Source organism: Octopus bimaculoides, chromosome 4 (genome assembly GCF_046866305.1).
Source record: "Octopus bimaculoides isolate indiv1 chromosome 4, ASM4686630v1, whole genome shotgun sequence".
Classification (NCBI taxonomy): Eukaryota; Metazoa; Mollusca; class Cephalopoda; order Octopoda; family Octopodidae; genus Octopus; species Octopus bimaculoides.
This window is the reverse complement of record NC_142931.1, coordinates 103,643,865-103,662,167: the sequence shown is the minus strand read 5'-3', so window position 1 is coordinate 103,662,167 and position 18,303 is coordinate 103,643,865. Positions and strand designations below refer to the sequence as shown.

The 18,303-nt window shown below is 35.4% G+C and overlaps 1 protein-coding gene across 1 annotated transcript in view; it reads right to left on the bottom strand.

The window, feature by feature from the left end:
• Positions 1 to 18,303, bottom strand: part of LOC106883775 (ectopic P granules protein 5 homolog) — a 131,602-nt gene that overhangs the window by 45,674 nt on the left and 67,625 nt on the right. The window contains exons 13-21 of the mRNA XM_014934904.3: positions 16,033 to 16,184; positions 11,310 to 11,450; positions 8,228 to 8,392; positions 6,939 to 7,061; positions 6,510 to 6,769; positions 5,314 to 5,454; positions 2,610 to 2,730; positions 2,402 to 2,499; positions 230 to 326 (exon numbers count right to left, since the gene is read on the bottom strand). Of these exons, the coding sequence (XP_014790390.1) occupies positions 230 to 326; positions 2,402 to 2,499; positions 2,610 to 2,730; positions 5,314 to 5,454; positions 6,510 to 6,769; positions 6,939 to 7,061; positions 8,228 to 8,392; positions 11,310 to 11,450; positions 16,033 to 16,184 (1,298 nt within the window). The remainder of the gene's footprint in view (positions 1 to 229; positions 327 to 2,401; positions 2,500 to 2,609; positions 2,731 to 5,313; positions 5,455 to 6,509; positions 6,770 to 6,938; positions 7,062 to 8,227; positions 8,393 to 11,309; positions 11,451 to 16,032; positions 16,185 to 18,303) is intronic.

The window sequence follows — 18,303 nt, the reverse complement described above, 5'->3', positions numbered from 1 at the left end:
ATAAATGTAACAAAAGCAAATTTTGAAGAATGTCTTGCAAACAACTCGCACATGCAAGTGCTACCAGTCGAGAACTCCGCATACCAGAAGCCAGCAAGTGTATGGGGTCATCAGGAGAGAATGCGCGCCGTTTCAGGGCCTACCTCTCGATGGCATCAATGCGCACCGGCCCCCCTTCACTGATATGCTAGATCAACTGGTTATTAAAAAAAAGCTCAATATGTCTTACTTGATACTGTTCTGATAGAAGGGTTTCAATCTTCTTCAGTGCTTCTACATAACGGAATGCACTTCGCACAAGGTTGTCCAGCACATAACAGCAGTTTCTATCAAAAGAACAGAAAGACATTGTAGCATATTTTTTTATCATTTGTTTGAAATGTATAACATATAAAATTGAATTTTATTCACACCTTACTCCAAAAGTTAAGCAAGCAACACTGTGGTATCCCTCCAAACAACCATACACACAGGCATACAATAATTTAATATTACTGTGATATTTCTACATAACAAAATTTTAACAAATTACTTTCCCTAATAATGGTTTCAAAATTGGTACAGGGCCAGCAATTTTGGAGGAGTGCTCAACTGGTACTCTATTTATCAACCTCAAAAGGATAAAGGGCAAAGTCGACCTCGACAGAATTTGAACTCAGAACATAAAGATGGACGAAATGCCACTAAGCATTTTGTCCAGGATGCTAATGATTCTGCCAGCTTGCTGCCTTTACCTACCCTAATATTGAGTGATTTAAAATATTGTTCATAACTAATAAATAATAATCCTGGACTTCATTAATAACTGTGTAATCTAAGATAATCCACAAAATAATCAAGTATTTTACAGCAACTATATAAAATGAGGAAGAAGACGAAGAATGAATTTAACACAAATGTTATATTCATTACAACTGTTTCTATACAATTCCATTTCTAACCACATTGCATGTACATGGTTCTGTGTGATAAATTACACAATATTTATGGTTAAAACACCAGTGTAGCACGTCATGTAAAGAGGCACACCTGAATGCTAGTCTGATGAAGTGCCAGTAAAGAATATTTAACCATAAATATTGCATAATTCATCACACAGAACCATTTACATACAATGTGGTTAGAGGTGGAGTAGAACAGAAACAATGGTCATGAATATTGCTTTCAAAATTTGGCACAAGATCCACAATTTCGTGGGAGTGGGGTAAGTCAATTAAATCAACAACAGAGCTTAACTGGTACTTATTTTATCAACCCTGAAAGGATGAAAACCTAAGTCAACCTCAGAACGTAAAGCAGAACACAGGATGTAAAGATGGAAGAAATGCCACTAAACATTTTTCCCAGCATGCTAACAATTCTGTCACCTCACTTCCTTCATAATGGTAATGAATATTGAAGTTGTACTATAATTCATGCTTCATCTTCTTCTTTAATTTATATGTTACTCTACAAAATACTTACACATTACTTTTATCAATGAGAGGTACCTGCAGTTCCTACAACAGTAGGCTTGGAATATACTTATGTTCCAGAATTAAAGTGCAGAAAACTAGGATTTCATATTGAGTACCACATTAGAAACACACCACATTTTAACCCAATCTAGACTTACATATCAAGTTTTGCATTAATATATGTGTGTGCGTGTATGTGTGCATGTATATATGTATGTATGTGTATGTGTGTATGTATGTATGTATGTATGTGTGTGTGTATGTATGTGTGTGTGTGTGTGTGTGTGTGTGTATGTATGTATGTCATATTTTAGTCAAGTCACCCTTTTGCTACTCTGAGTTTTGCTTGAAGATCCTGTGCACTCACAGGATCTTCAGGCAAGTCATAAAGAATGACTCAACCATAGTAAAATATATTATTAATCTCTACTATGGTATTGAGTACTCTCTTTTTCCCAACAGTCAACACTAAATGTGTGCGTGTGTGTGTGTGTGGTGAAGGCATGTGGCCTGGTGATTAGGGTGTTGCACACACAATCATAAGATTGTGGTTTTGATTCCCAGGTGGGTGGTATGTTGTGTTCTTGAACAAGACACTTCATTTCATGTTGCTATGCAATCACTTCAATATCAGATGTGTGGCACACTGTGCACCACTACAGACAAAATTGGTTTGATGGAGGAAGTAAGTGAATGTTCAGCACAAACATTTGATCCCTATAAACAAACCATCAGTGCAGGTTTTTCAGAAAGAAATTGCAGAACCCTCACCTGTTAATTACAACAGGAGAGTCCAACACACACACACACACACACACACACACACACACACACATATTTAGAGCATTTAACCAGTAATTACACAGCCTAATATCTGGATATATATCCACAAAGGTCAAATAAATTACCTGTAAATTTGAAAAACGTATAAAAAAAAAAATTACCTGTCCAAACTCCATTTTGGAATTTTCAGCATCAAATGAGCCCATAATGTAATGACAGTCACAGCATCCGCAGGACAATTTGTTGCTTGTATTTGAGTCTAATAAATAAATAGAGGCAAATGAAAAAGTAAAATAACAAAACTACATTCAGATATTTACAAAAAATACTGAATCTGTTAAGTAATATAATAATCTGTAGTCACTTTACCAGAATCATGGAATTAAATAATTTGGTCATGGCACCAGGGAAATCAGAAGAAATAAGGTTTTTTGCAACTCGCATAGGAGTTTCGTCAGCAAGTAAGACATTGTGGAGTGTTTTCAAGAACCTGCAAATAAAAGAAAGTAAGGTGTAAGGGGTTTCAGTAAACCTTTAGTAAAACATCTTGTTAAACCTTGAAATCCTAAATTTTCAGCTAATAATAAGATGCAGCACAGAATTTAAGTTATATGTATGTATATACATACATACATATAATGAAGTTGAATCAAGGAAACCATTGGAGGCACATGGCTTAGTGGTTAGGATGTTGGGTTCATGGTCATGAGATTGTGGTTTTGATTCCTGGACCAGGTAGTGCATTGTGTTCTTGAGCAAAACATTTCATTTTACGTTACTCCAGTCCATTCAGCTGGTAAAAATGGTAAACCTGCAACGGACTAGTGTCCCGTCCAGGGAGAAAAATATACACCAGAGAAACCAGGAAACTGGCCTATACTCCACATGGAGTAATGTGGAATAACCAATGAAACCAAATACTAATATTTTAAATGCATTTAATACACATGTTTCAGAGGACTATGCAAGAGAGAAAAAGAATTTGCCTATTACATAATACTTTCTTCAATTAAAACATTTAAAAATATAAAGATACAGTATTACTATACATTTTACAACTCTAAGTCATTACAAGCTAGCCTGTCCTTACTTCATTTACACAGGTATTCTAACATGGATTTGGAATGGTTTGTTCTACTGAACCACAAGTCAAAAACTTCTGGTAAAGTGATCGCTTCTAAGCATAACATGCAATGTATATTTATATATACTATTATCTTCTGCAAACAAGGTAAACTTATGAAATTCAAAGCGAACTGAATACTGAAAGCATCATTAATACTTTAGTATTGCATTTCATCTTAAATATATATGCTCAGACATTAAACAAATCTTGCTCCAATCATTAAAAGATTTGAAGGGGAAATGATTTCTGAACCCAAGCAATGTTAGAGAGGGTTCGGGGCAGACACTTACTCCTTGTTACTAATAAAATCAATTCAAAACAGAATTTAGAAGTTCTCTTCAAAGTCAATGACACACTATAGAGTGTATTTAATGACAAAATGCCATTATTTTATGGTATTGCTTAAATCAGACAAAAAGTGATCGATATTTTATTTATTCCAATTATTATTTGTAAATATGAAAAAGGAAAATTAACAAACCAAAGTTTGATAGCTCTGCAAATAATAAGCAAAGTTGTTATACACTAAATTGACACAAGATTTACTTTAAATTTTACAGTTAAGAATACAAAGTTTTTTTTTTAAATATCAAAATATCTATTATATGTAATAATAATGACAACTTTAATTAGAATAATCTTATAAGTATAGAGTAAATAAAATATCAGAATTCCCAGCATCTTTCACCCTTTATCTTAATCATTTTCTCCCCTGCATTTTCAATGTTTCTTCTTCACATATAGCTCACTGCATTTCTTTACCTAGTACTCATTGTCCATTTATTTACTTCATATTATATAATTACATTACAAGCAATCTCAATAAGAAACTGACAATTATATTCAATCCACATGAATGAAAGAGAAAAAAAAGATTTCCCTTATGAATTCCCACTGAATATGAAGAACCACAGTAGTCTAAACCAAAATAAAGGCAACCAGAGAGAAATATTTTGTCACTCATCAATGCATTTATTTTTACCTTAAAAGAAGCATTGTTACTTACCAATCCAGGGCACTGGCAGACAGAAGCAGAAAAATTATGTAATTTTTTCATGTATTGAGATTTTGAAAACATGAAAAAATTCACACCAAAGACCAGTATCTAAATATTTATGACTTCTACAGTAAGAGCTTCTTAGTTTTCAAATTATTCTGTAAATGTAATGCTTATTTATTCACATTGTTTTTAATTGACCATGCATTATCTTGTGACTACAAGAATTTGATGATGTAATTGTCTATTTTAAAATAACTTTGTAGGGTAGACATGAGAAGCCAGATCTGGTCAGTTTGAACAAAGAATATTTTGGGCTGGATATGGCCAGTTTAAATACTAAAGGATTAAAGTTATTATTAATGGGAAAATTGTCTCCTTAAATACTAAAGGATACTAAAGGATTAAAGATGCTATTAATGGGAAAATTGTCTCCTTAAAATAACTATGGAAGTAAGTAAAAGTGATTTTTAGATAGATGGAAGCAGAAATTTGAGAATTTTCAATCCACAGAAATTTGAGAATTTTCAATCCAAAGAAATTTGAGAATTTTTTAAAGAATGCTATCAATATAACTCAGTCATCTTCAGCACTACACAAAAGGTTCGGTTTGGATTGGTTTGGATTGGTAGCACTTTTGAGGAAAACAGTTGTTACTGTTGTTGTTTAATCACAGGTCAGCAACCTATGATCAAAAGCTTTCTAACCATGACAGTGCAAACTTTACATACATCTAGGACTACATTATAGTATTCAATGTGTTTATTATTATAACACAGTTGTGGTATGATTTGAGAGAGAGAGAGAGAGAGTTAACTGCTATTTCTGGGAAGTCAAACATATCAAACATACATGCTGAGGCTCTTTTGACGGCTCATTCACAATTGCAAAGACCAATAAAACAGTTGTGTAGTAAATATGCAAAAGCAAATGAAGTACAATGAACTCACTCTTGATTTTCTATCAAATATTGTCCCTGATTATAAAACATAGGCACGCAATGTCCAATGATATGTATAACAGCTTTGGTATAGTATAAGCTGTTCAGTTTGGAGAGTAAGGGGATTCCATGAGTAATAAACTCAGCAACACTGAAAGCAAGAAAAGAAAATGATTTAGCAATTAAAATATTTTTCATAAACAACAATATATAAAAAAATAATTTCTAACAGGTATTTCAGATTTAGTTTGTAAAATACTATTTTTCAATTAAGAACGTAGAAAAAGAATCTTTCCAATGATGAATGATTCATCATCATCATCATCATCATTTAACGTCTGTTTTCCATGCTGGCATGGGTTGGACGGTTTGACTGAGGTCTGAAGAACTAGTGGCAACACCAGGCCCCAATCTGATCTGGCAATGCTTCTACAGCTGGATGCCCTTCCTAACGCCAAGCACTCCTATTGTGTAGTGGGTGCTTTTTACATGCCACCGGCACAGGAGCCAGTCAGGCGGACCTGGCATCAATCACGTTCGGATAGTGCTTTTTACATGCCACTAGCACAGGGGCTAGTCAGGGGGTTCTGGCACTGGCCACATTCAGATGGTGTTTTTTACGTGCTACCAGCACAAGAGCACGTCAGAGATACTGGCATTAGCCATGTTTGGTTGGTGCTTTTTACGTGCCACCAGCATGGGAGTGAGTCAGAAGGCACTGGCCACAGCTATGATATTGGTTTTACTTGACTCAACAGGTCTTATCAAGCATATCATATCACCTGACGCATCAGGGGTATTCTTAATAGGGCAAGACATGCCTGGCTGTGATCTCACTTTAGTTGCTGGGTCTTCTCAATCACAGCATATCTCCAAAACATATCTCCTGTCATTGCCATGCTTGCATGGGTCAGAGAGAATTTATTGAGACATATTTTCTACAGCTGGATGCCCTTCCTCTCACTAACCCTCACCTGTTTTCAAGTAAGGTCATATTTTTCCAGGGCCACATGTCTATCACAGAAGACTGGAAACGAACAACATTTCTTGTATGACAGAAGGGAGGAGAGTGGAGGTGGGGGAGAAGAGTACAAACTACCAACACACTTTAACCAGTTCTTATAATTTCAAATTCAGGTTCTATAATATTAAATACATGTCAAGTTGCTTCTACATATATAACAAACTTGTAAAGCCAATACTTACTCGTGTCCATATTTTGTCATGGTCATGGCAACGTACATTGCAATTGGGTTATCAACTTTTAATCCTTGTTGGACAGAAGCTAAAAATGTATCTTTTCTCAGTTCTGGAATATTATCCATGTCCACTAAATTAGTCGAAGGCTCAAATGATGAAGGGCGTGGCAAGGTATCATTGTGGAGATGAAGCTTAAACACAAGTTCCCAAGCCCAGCTGCTGAACTGTTGTTCATTGGTTTGCTGCTGACGCACTACTAACGCCACCTGTGGTACACATGATAAAATTATGGTAATTATTTCAAATAAGTAGTTGTTATACATTATAGCTACATTATTTTGAAAGAAATATTTATGATATTTTTTACAAAACAAAAAAACTTGCTTTCATGAAAAATTGAGGACACTTTCAAAGAACCAATATAGGGAACTCTACCTGCTTAACACCTTCCATAAAGACTGAACCTAAGTGTTTGGATGTTATATAATTGTGATAAGCTTCAACTAATACACAAGCCACATATTGATGGATCCAGAGAGGAAGAGCAAGATCTGTGTTCTGAAAAGAAAGCATAGGAATAATTAATAGATTTTATTGAATATGTTAAGCAGCCAATAACAGTGTTAATTTTTCTCTGGTAGAGTAAAGGGAGAATTGGTTCGAATACTTGCATCAAGTGAACAATTCTAAAGGTACAGAAAGTGCAGATGGTGGTGTCAAACTGGGCACTAGATTCCATATACTCACTTTCACTCATAAGGTTTGGACAAGCCAAAACTATGGAGGAAGTAACCTGCACAAAGTGCATGCAATGGTATTGACCTACAAGCATGTGACTGTGAATCAAACTAAATAACTACTCAGTCATGCATGTGGCCAAAATACATCAGTTTCCATTTTCTTTCTATTCATAAATATTTTTATATTGGTTTCAAATTTTTGCACAAGGCCAGCAAGCTCAGCAGGAGAAGGTTAATCAATTACATTGACCCTAGTGCTTAACTGGTACTTATTTTATCGACCTTGAAAGGATGAAAGGCAAAACTGATCCTGACACATTTGAACACATAACATAAAAACAGACAAAATACTACTAAGCATTTTTGCCCAGTGCAATAACAATTGCACCAGCTCACTGCCTTCATAAATATTTTTATATTATCATTATTGTTAAGGTGGCATGCTGAACAAATGCTTAGCAGCATTTCTTCTGAGTTCAAATGCCACTGAGGTCAACTTCTCTCTCCCCTCAAAATCGCTGGCGTTTGCACCAAAAGTTAGAAAGAATTATTATTATAATTGTTGCAAGATATTGAAGGAACTCCTACAGAATTGGCCAACAGCTCAATTTAACTTTTAAATTACCATTAAATACTTCCCTAGTCTTCAAAATAAGAACAACTTTCTCAGTGATTTAATATTCAGATGATCTTGTACACATCAGAGAAGTGGACACATAGGTAGAATATCAATCAAATGCTTCATATATTCTTAAAGTAACTAGGTTTGTTTGCTTTTTTTTTTTTGTATTTTTTGAGAGGTTATTAAAGGTTGATGCTTTTCATGTAATTTATTGGATTTTAAAAAATTAAATTCATGTCAATCTAGATTGTTCAATAAAATATTTGAGAATAAAATAAAACAATAATTTTAAAATAAAACAAAAACAACAAAAATAATAATGTAAATTTTAGGAGAAAAATTGAATTAAAAATATTTCATACCTCTTTATTAAGTCCCCAGTTCAGATTGGAAAGAATTGTTCGTCCCAGAAGGTGTTCTGTTGAACTAAGATCTGTACTCACTAACCAGGAGCGAAGAATAGCCAAATCTGCATTCTCCAACTGCCAGTCATACATGGGTAATTCTTTAAAAAGATATAGCGCCATCTGTCAAAAATAAAGAAAGAACTATGTTTATGAACCACACACATAAGATTAGCACCTTTCTTTTTCCTCTTTCCTTTCTTAATTCAGTCCAGTTTCTTAAAAACAATAAACAGGACCATGATGTACATATTCATTCTTAATACATTCTGATAGATTTAAACATGAATATGTTAATCACTGTTGTATTTCATCTTCAGATGAAATACAACTTCACCTACTCTTTTCAGATAATGTATGTTCAAAACAATTCATTGAAGTAAGGGGACCTTGAGACACAAGTGTTTCAACTTGGTCATGTCTCTTTAGTCAAACCTACCTCCAGATCAAAGATCAATATAAGGGTGGAAGCTCTTGTTTATAGAATTCAATAAAGCAATTATCTGTTGATGCATTATCACTGAGCTGTTGAATCACCATTGCAATGTACTAGGACAAGCCAAGTTAATGAACACATCTTTCAGCACACTATGCTTAAACAAGAGTACACAGTACTGCAAATTAAGACACTTGACAATTTTGCCTTACTTCCACAAGTTAAAGCAGCTGATTCCCAACTCACAGTAACTATGGGCATATGAAAACTGTCTTGACATTGAATACACTGCTTCACTGTAGACAAGACACAAACCACTGATCCTTTGGTTAGCAGTGCAGAACCCTATAAACGTTATTAACCACAGCTCTCTCTAATCAGTAAAATGCCCTCTTACTATTCAATCCTCTAGTGCAACATTTTGACCTGCTACAAAACAAATGCAATAAAAAGTATTGGGTCATCCCATAAATAATGCAGTTTTTTTTATACTTCTTTTATTTTTCAAAATTAAGATAAACTAAGTTCTTTTTTAATCTAAAATATACTCTTTTTCATTTTCTACAATGCTTTCCATCTGTCCTCCAGTACTATTCTGACCTCATCTACAGAATTCATATTTTTTCCATCCAAATGATTTTGAAGACTGCGGAATAAATAATAATCAGATGGGGCAATGTCCAGTGAATATGGTGGATGGGGCATCATTTCCCATTCAAACTGCTCCAGCCTTTGGAAAGTCATCCTTGCTGTATGTGGCCAAGCATTATCCTGATGAAAGAACACCTTTTGTCTTGAAACCAAAGATGTTCCTTTATCTTCTAGTACAGGTGTCAATAAATGGTTGAACAACCAAATCCAAGCTTCTCTGCTAGCTCTTCAACAGTTACGATGGGTGTCTGTTCCACAGAGTTTACAGGACGTCCTCGTTAAGCTCTACAGATCTTCCAGGACGAAGCTCATCTTCTAGGCGGTAGTTTCCAACTCTGAATTTCTGGAACCACAAATGACACTGGCTTACACTTATTGTCTGATTCCCATATACTGCATTAATATTCCTTGCACTTTCCATTCCATTGTTGCCTTTATTGAATTCATGAAGCAAAATATGCTGAATATGCTCCTTTGTCACGTCCATTATAACTTTGAAAAAATAACTGTTAAAATCAAACTGCACTCTTCAAAATTGCACTAAGAATAAGGAAAAGGTAAAATTACTACCTGCTTTTATAGCAAGTTGATGCAGGTAGTTTATCCCATCCCCCTCCAACTTTTAGTTCATACAATTGAAAAAACCACATTATTTAGGGGATGACCCAATACTAAGAGAAAATTTTTGATATATCAAAAGTTGGATAATGGTTTTTGTAAAGAAAAACTATAACATGTATTTCAGTTGCTTCAAATCCTTTTGGAAAGAAAACCTTCACAAATGAAAACAGAGACATCAAGCTATTCTTTTATCTTTTATTTGTTTCATTCAATGGACTGCGGCCATGCTGGGGAACCACCTTGAAAGGTTTAGTTGCACAAATTGATTCCAATGTCATATTTTTCTTAAGCCTGATACTTTTTTCTGTTGGTAACTTTTGTTGAACTGCTAAGTTACAGGGATATAAACAAACCAACACCAGTGGTTGAGTGTAGGTGGGGGACAAACAGAAATACACACACACGTGTGAGGGAGAAGTGTTTTGTGTGTGTGTGTGTGTGTGTGTGTGTGTGTGTGTGTGTGTGTGCGTGTGTAACAGACTTCTTTCAGTTTCCATCTATTAAATCCACTCATGAGGTTTTGATCTGCCTAGGGCTATAGTAGAAGACACTTGCCCAACATGGCATGTAGTGGGACTGAACCAAAGACCACATGGTAAGGAAACAAACTTCTTAACTACATAACCATGCCTGAAGCTTCTGTTAAAAAACATATATAATCTAATCATAGGCGCTGATGCTGATGTGGTTGTGTAGTAAAAGGCTTGCTTCACCACCACATTGTTCTTGCTTCAGTCCCACTGTGTGGAACCTTAGGCAAGCGTCTTCTACTATAGCCTTGGGACAACCAAAGCCTTGTGTGTGGATTTGGTAGGCAAAAACTAAAAGAAGCCTGTCATATATATATATATATATATATATATATATATTTATATATGTCATTATGTCTGTGTTTATCCCCACTACCACCACCACAACTTGACAACCATTGTTGGTGTTTTTATGTCCCCATAACTTAGTGGTTCAGCAAAAGTGACCGACAGAATAAGTATTTGGTTTTAAAAAAAATAAGTACCAGGTCAATCCATTCAACTAAAAAAAATCTTCAAGGCAGTGCCCCAGTAAGGCCACAGTTTAATTACTGAAACAAAAGATAAAAGATAGACAATGAGAGAAGTCACTAATTTTGCCTTTCTAGCAAAATTAATGTTTGGTGATGGATTAGTCCAGTTGTCTTTTAAGGATTTAGAGCACCAACAAAATTTTATCCAATGTTTTTTCAAGACACATCCAGAAAAATCTTCATATATTACATTTCATTATATCTTAGACATAGACCAATGAAAGAGATCAGAAACAAACAGAAATCAATTCCATTCTCAATAAACTCACCCCTCCTATATTTCCTCGGACATCTCGTAGTTTATGAATCAAAAATGAAATAGTTACTGGATGGACTTGTGCAATGGCAGACAACAGCTCACGGCCGACTTTAGAACAGAAATCTTTAGTATGATCATATAGGTATGCAATCTGAAAAGAGAGAATATTTCTTAATATTGTATGTAAGTGTGTGTGTTTGTATGTGTATTAGTGTGTATGTATATAAGCATAAACATATATACATATCTATGTATATATGTATGTATATATATATATATATATATATATATATATATATATATATATATATATATATATATATATATATATTTGTGTATGTGTATATATGCATATATGAGGGGGTTTTGAGGGCTTAGAAAGACTGCAGGACTGCTGCAATAAGTGTGTGAATCTGAGAAGGGAATATGTTGAATAAAATCATAACTGACTGATCCTCCTGTATTTTCTTTTATCCATTTCTAATTTATTTGTCGTTTTATCAACTACTAAATCTAAGACTAGAGGACTGTGTTTGTTCAGAATGAAGGGCAAGAGTGAGTTGACAACTCATGGCTAAGTACAGTCATAAATAGTGTCAAGACATTAGGAGTAGTAAATTGGGTATAGAGTAACTGTCTATAAAAGAAGGCTGGGTAGGAGAAGACTCTAAATCATGATGTTAATTACCTGTTAAAGGGGCAGGCCGCTAATAAAACCTATGACATTAATACAGAGGAAATTTTATCATGAGTTACTATGGGTGATTGTTTATAAACAATATTGTTATGTTGTATAAAAATAAAATTTAAGATTATCAAAAATGATATCATAACCAAAATAAGTAAAATATGTGTATATATCAATTTTCAACATTAAAAAGGAAAGATTACATAGAATCAGTTTAATATTCATTCATGTATTTAATTATTTTCTTATTAAGTGGTTTCTATAAAGACTGCTCAATGCATTTACTTATGGAATACTGGAAAGATAAACATGCTACCTATATATTAACTATGAGCCAAGAATCAGAAAAAATAAAATAAAGATATGTACAGATACACACACATATTTATCCTATGTGCACACATGCACACATACACAAATATTTATACATTTATATGGATATAGTATAACCATCTCGCATAGACTTAAGTAACTAAAAAGTATCAATTTACAAGCAAGAAAGATAATAATCTATAAGGGATAAGAGGCTAATAGGTTATGCACATATATGCATATATACACAAATATTTATACGTTTATATGGATATAATATAATCATCTCGCATAGACCTAAGTAGCTGAAAATTCTCTATTAAGAGGTTAATAAGTAAGGATATCAAAGTAAGAAACAAAATAATAAGAATTTCTAGAAAATAAGAAATATATATAACCTACATTTAAAGAGACAGGATATTAAAATTTAAGGTAAGGAAGAGATAAAGGTAACCCAAAAGAGGAGGTAGTAGGTATGGGCATAGTGAGGGCAGTTAGAGGTATTCAGACCAAATATATTCTATTAGTTGCAATGTTACAGGTTCTCTTACATAAATGATTTTATAGTTTCTAGGGGGTATACAATTAGGAGACTTACTTACATAAAAGCCATTACAAATATACATAATATGATCAGCAGGGCAGAACATCATAGAAAGGAAAAAGTAGTTTGATCACCAAAAATATGATGAAGTCAGACTAACTAGACAGGAGTTTTCATGGGATAGTAATTACATATAGCATACCACATACCATAACATATAGCTTATAACATATGCAATGCGATTTAATTCCCCATATAACACAATATCCCATGATTTTATTATACTTAATACTAGAGGGTAAGTTTACAATGGAGACAACACCAAAATTAATTTCCATCATCAAAGTTCAAGTATGGCTCCTATAATCGCTAATTTTGAAAATACTTGAATGTACAGGTGATGTTATGCACGCGTGATACCCTTAGGTCTAATCTATTATTAATAAGGTTGTTTTTGTCCCTATACTTAAAAATCTCGTAAGTTTTATAGAGCACAGATCACACCTGTATCAACTATCTCTATAAGGCTGCGCTTTCCGTATTATATCCCATTTAAGGCTAAATTCAATCCCACTTTCCTTCAGTTCCCAAATCTTGCTAGATAAGGATGTACAATTGGCTTTATGTTTGAATATAAAAGATGAAAAATGGTTATTGATATGTTTTTTCATATTTATATAAAGTTACCAGTCTCACTTATGATTGTACATTTATAAATTATGTTTTGGATTAGACAGTGGCCTAATAATGGACAGTGGGATTTAACTCTACAATTGCAACCAAGAGCATTACTACTATTAATATTATTGATATTCCCATCATTATTATTATTATTTTTATTATTATTATTATCATTATTATTATCACTACTACTACTACCACCATATATATGTGTGTGTATGTATATGTATATATATATATATATATATATATATATATATATATATATATATATATATATATATATATACACGAAGGAGTCATACCCTATGACTGGTGTAGCAGCATCATAGTCAACTGCTACAAAGGTAAAGGGGACGCTTTAGATACAAATAATTACAGAGGCATCAAGCTGTTAGATCAGGTTATGAAAGTTACAGAGAGGGTCATAGCCCAACTAATTAGGGAGCGAATCAATTTAGATGAGATGCAGTTTGGGTTCGTGCCAGGTAAAAGCACTACTGATGCCTTATTTCTAGTGAGACAGTTGCAAGAGAAATACCTAGCCAAGGATAAACCTCTGTACCTGGCTTTCGTTGACATGGAGAAAGCCTTTGACAGGGTCCCCCGATCCCTTATCTGGTGGTCAATGAGGAAACTTGGGATAGAAGAATGGCTAGTGAGAGCTGTGCGAGCCATGTACAGAGATGCGGCCAGTAAGGTGAGGGTTGGAAATGAGTACAGCAATGAATTCCGGGTAGAGGTAGGGGTCCACCAAGGTTCCGTCCTCAGCCCCCTATTATTTACCATAGTCCTCCAGGCAATCACAGAGGAGTTCAAGACAGGTTGCCCCTGGGAGCTCCTCTATGCTGATGACCTTGCCCTAATTGCGGAGTCACTATCAGAACTAGAGGAGAAGTTTCAGGTGTGGAAGCAAGGTCTAGAATTGAAGGGCCTTAGAGTCAACCTAGCTAAAACCAAAATCCTAATAAGTAGGAAGGTAGATAAAACACAAACCCCTTCAGGTAGATGGCCCTGCTCAGTATGTAGAAAAGGAGTAGGTAGTAACTCTATAAGATGTACCCGGTGCAAGCTATGGACACATAAGAGGTGCAGCAACATCAAAGGCAGGTTAACTAGCAAGTTAGTTTTTGTTTGTGGCAGATGTTCAGGTGCAATAAAGACTGCAAACAAACAGGAAACAACTTCTATCTCATTCCAGGGTGAAAAACTAGAGGTAGTCGATAGCTTCCGCTATCTGGGCGACCAAGTTAGTAGTGGGGGTGGGTGCGCTGAAAGTGTAGCTGCTAGAATAAGAATAGCCTGGGCAAAGTTTAGAGAGCTCTTACCCCTGCTGGCGACAAAGGGACTCTCACTCAGAGTAAAAGGCAGACTGTATGACGCATGCGTACGAACAACCATGCTACATGGCAGTGAAACATGGGCTGTAACTGCTGAGGACATACGTAAGCTCGCAAGGAATGAAGCCAGTATGCTCCGTTGGATGTGTAATGTCAATGTGAATACCCGTCAGAGTGTAAGTATCTTGAGAGAAAAGCTGAACATTAGAAGCATCAGTTGTGGCGTGCAAGAGAGACGATTGCGCTGGTATGGACATGTGGTGAGAATGGAGGAGGATAGCTGCGTGAAAAAGTGCCACACCCTAACAGTTGAGGGAACCCGTGGAAGAGGTAGGCCCAGGAAGACCTGGGCTGAGGTGGTGAGGCAAGACCTTCGTACATTGGGCCTCACCGAGGCGATGACTACGGACCGAGACCTTTGGAAATGGGCTGTGCGTGAGAAGACCCGGCAAGCCAAGTAAGATCGTTGCCAGTGCCCCTGGACTGGTTCTTGTGCGGGTGGCACATGAGATGCACCATTTTGAGCGTGGCCGTTGCCAGTACCGCCTGACTGGCTCCTGTAGGATTTTCGAGCGAGATCGTTGCCAGTGCCCCTGGACTGGCTTGTGCGGGTGGCACATAAAAGACACCATTTCGAGCGTGGCCGTTTTCGTGCGGGTGACACGTAAAAGCACCCACTACACTCTCTGAGTGGTTGGCGTTAGGAAGGGCATCCAGCTGTAGAAACTCTGCCAAATCAGACTGGAGCCTGGTGTTGCCATCCGGTTTCACCAGTCCTCAGTCAAATCGTCCAACCCATGCTAGCATGGAAAGCGGACGTTAAACGATGATGATGATGATGATGATATATATATATATATACACACATATATATTTGTGTGTGTATATGTGTTCATTCGCAGCTAATAATTGACTACATCAGAATTTTTAATTTCTTATGCATACTTTGCTTAAACCAATACATGAACACAGGAAACTCAGAGCAGCGATAAAGGGAATCAACTTCAATAAATAAACACAGTTTCTTCTATTGAGTATTTTCCCTCTTCTTGTATGCACACACACAAACACGTAACATTACAACATAAATGCTGAAGAAGTATAAGTAAAACAGTTTGAATACACGCACAATCATAATATAAGAAATTTTTTGTAGTCTGAAACCTACCTCAAATACTTCCACAGTAATTGTTTGTATAAACTCTGTTTCACTTTCATGACGACACTGAACCATATTAGAGAATGCAGTGAGGAGATAGATGGCTTCAGAAATTGGCATTTTTTGTAAACTGTCAGCTAGTTGAGCTTTTCTTAATGGATCTGAAGTGAATAATAGATATACATATATTGCATAAATTACTACACAGCCTGAAATGTTTTACAATAAGGTTTTATGACATTAATTATATAAAGAAAATTATACTGAGTATACTTCCTTAGTACTGGTATGAATGGTGGATGTGAACTATTTTGGCAAATGAACTTACTGAGTCACTGACTATTATCACTAGATGTTGGGCAGATGAACAGACAACAAATCGTCAATGCCAGGAACAACCAGTTCAGTTAGTAAACTATAGCTATCATCTGCAGAAGTGGTGTGCACAGATGAGGTATTTCAGCTAATGAAAGACCATTGTGACTAAAACCTAGGCCAGACATTAATGCTTCATTGCTCAATCAGAACATCTAGTGTGGAAGAGATACATTGGTCCAAGGAAGTCACCCAACCGGGATGAATAGCTGGATGGAATGCTGGGGACATGATAGAATGCACCAAGTACATGCTGTACAATGGTTACTGGTAGGAAAATCATTCCACTACAGAAAACATACCTCAAATGAAATATACAAATGAATGGTGGACTTATAAAACTACATCACAGACTACCACCCATCTAGGAAGGCAATAACTTGAAAACAAAAGAACTGATAGATAGAGGAGACGACTCTTTGGTCCTGTTTCGGAAGACCCCACTTAATGCTGGTGGCATAATATAATGCTCCCAGTCCACACTGTAAGACATTCACAACAACAAAGTTGTCCAGTTTTCTGTGTTGATGTGTGTGCTAGATGACAGAATACAATAGGTGAGGAGATACTGTGAGATCTATGCAACCCATGGGGAGAGAAGGAGGAAGAGTTAGGAGAGTTGAATCTATAATACAGCTTTAATTTCCATCCGATATTTCACTGCACTTTTCACTAAGACACTTTTGAAAAAACATGAATGCCACAACTTCAATTTAATGTTCATACCCAGTCAAAAGAAACTATTAATTACATTGTGTAACAAAACTTTTATTTATTTATTTATTCATTTTTGTCTTTGGTTAGTAAGTGTTAGTTCCTATTTCCTTTTATCTAGAAATCAAAGGAAATGATTACTATTCCTTTCAAACTTTGCTTTTGTGACTGGGACATCAATGTTTTGAAACTGAGCTATTTTCCATTACATTTCAGACAAATTCAGCAGTAAGTTGCTGAAGCAGAAATATTATTATAGCAAATATTCTGCTCAATACCACACATTTGTTTGTCAGTTGCTTGATTGTAAGCACCTTAGTGGCTGACAATGTGCATCTCTGAACATGAGCAAATGCAGTGGGGGAACATCATAACCATGTGTTGAGAGAGATTCTTTGGGGCTTGAATAAATGTAACACAGGGAAGTTTGAAGAAAATATTAACCATTTTTCATACTTTCTAGGGATAAACAAATAGGAAATAACAGTTGCTACCCAAAGTTATACAATAATTACTGAAATACAACTATATAAGATATTATTTGGCATACTTGTCTAAGAGCTCAATGTTCATAATGTATTTAGTCCTACTGTAAAATAATACCGATGGGGTTGTGTCTCCAAATAAATTTAGTGAGCCACATAGTAAGAAACACAGCTCTTGATCTTTTTTTAGCCACTCACATAATTTTAGGAAGTTAGTGTAGACTTAATACTAGTAAAAATCAGGTTGTACAGTGGCAGCCATAAATGAGTCAAATTTTAAAATATATAAATTATTATAGTACACTTAACCCATTGTGAGTTATTGAGAAAGAGGGGAGACAAAGTGGGAAGGTGACAGGGTGGGTTGTGTAAGGAGGAGGTCTTGGGCTATCCTACATAATTAGGGTAAGGACACAAGGTGTGAGGAAAAGGAGATAGGAAGGGAGCAATAGACAAGGGTAACACATACACATACATATAGAAAGACAGAGACAGACAGACAGACCAAGTCAGTGAAAAAGGTGGAGAGAGAGATAAAGCAGTAATTGCATTGACAGCCAAAACTCTATGTTATGCTCACAGATAGAAGATGAAGTTAATGAAATGGTAAACAGACACAATCCTTATTATTATAATAGATTAAATATGCTTTTATATACAGACCAAAATCAATATTTTAATATAATCTTTAAACAACAACTGATCA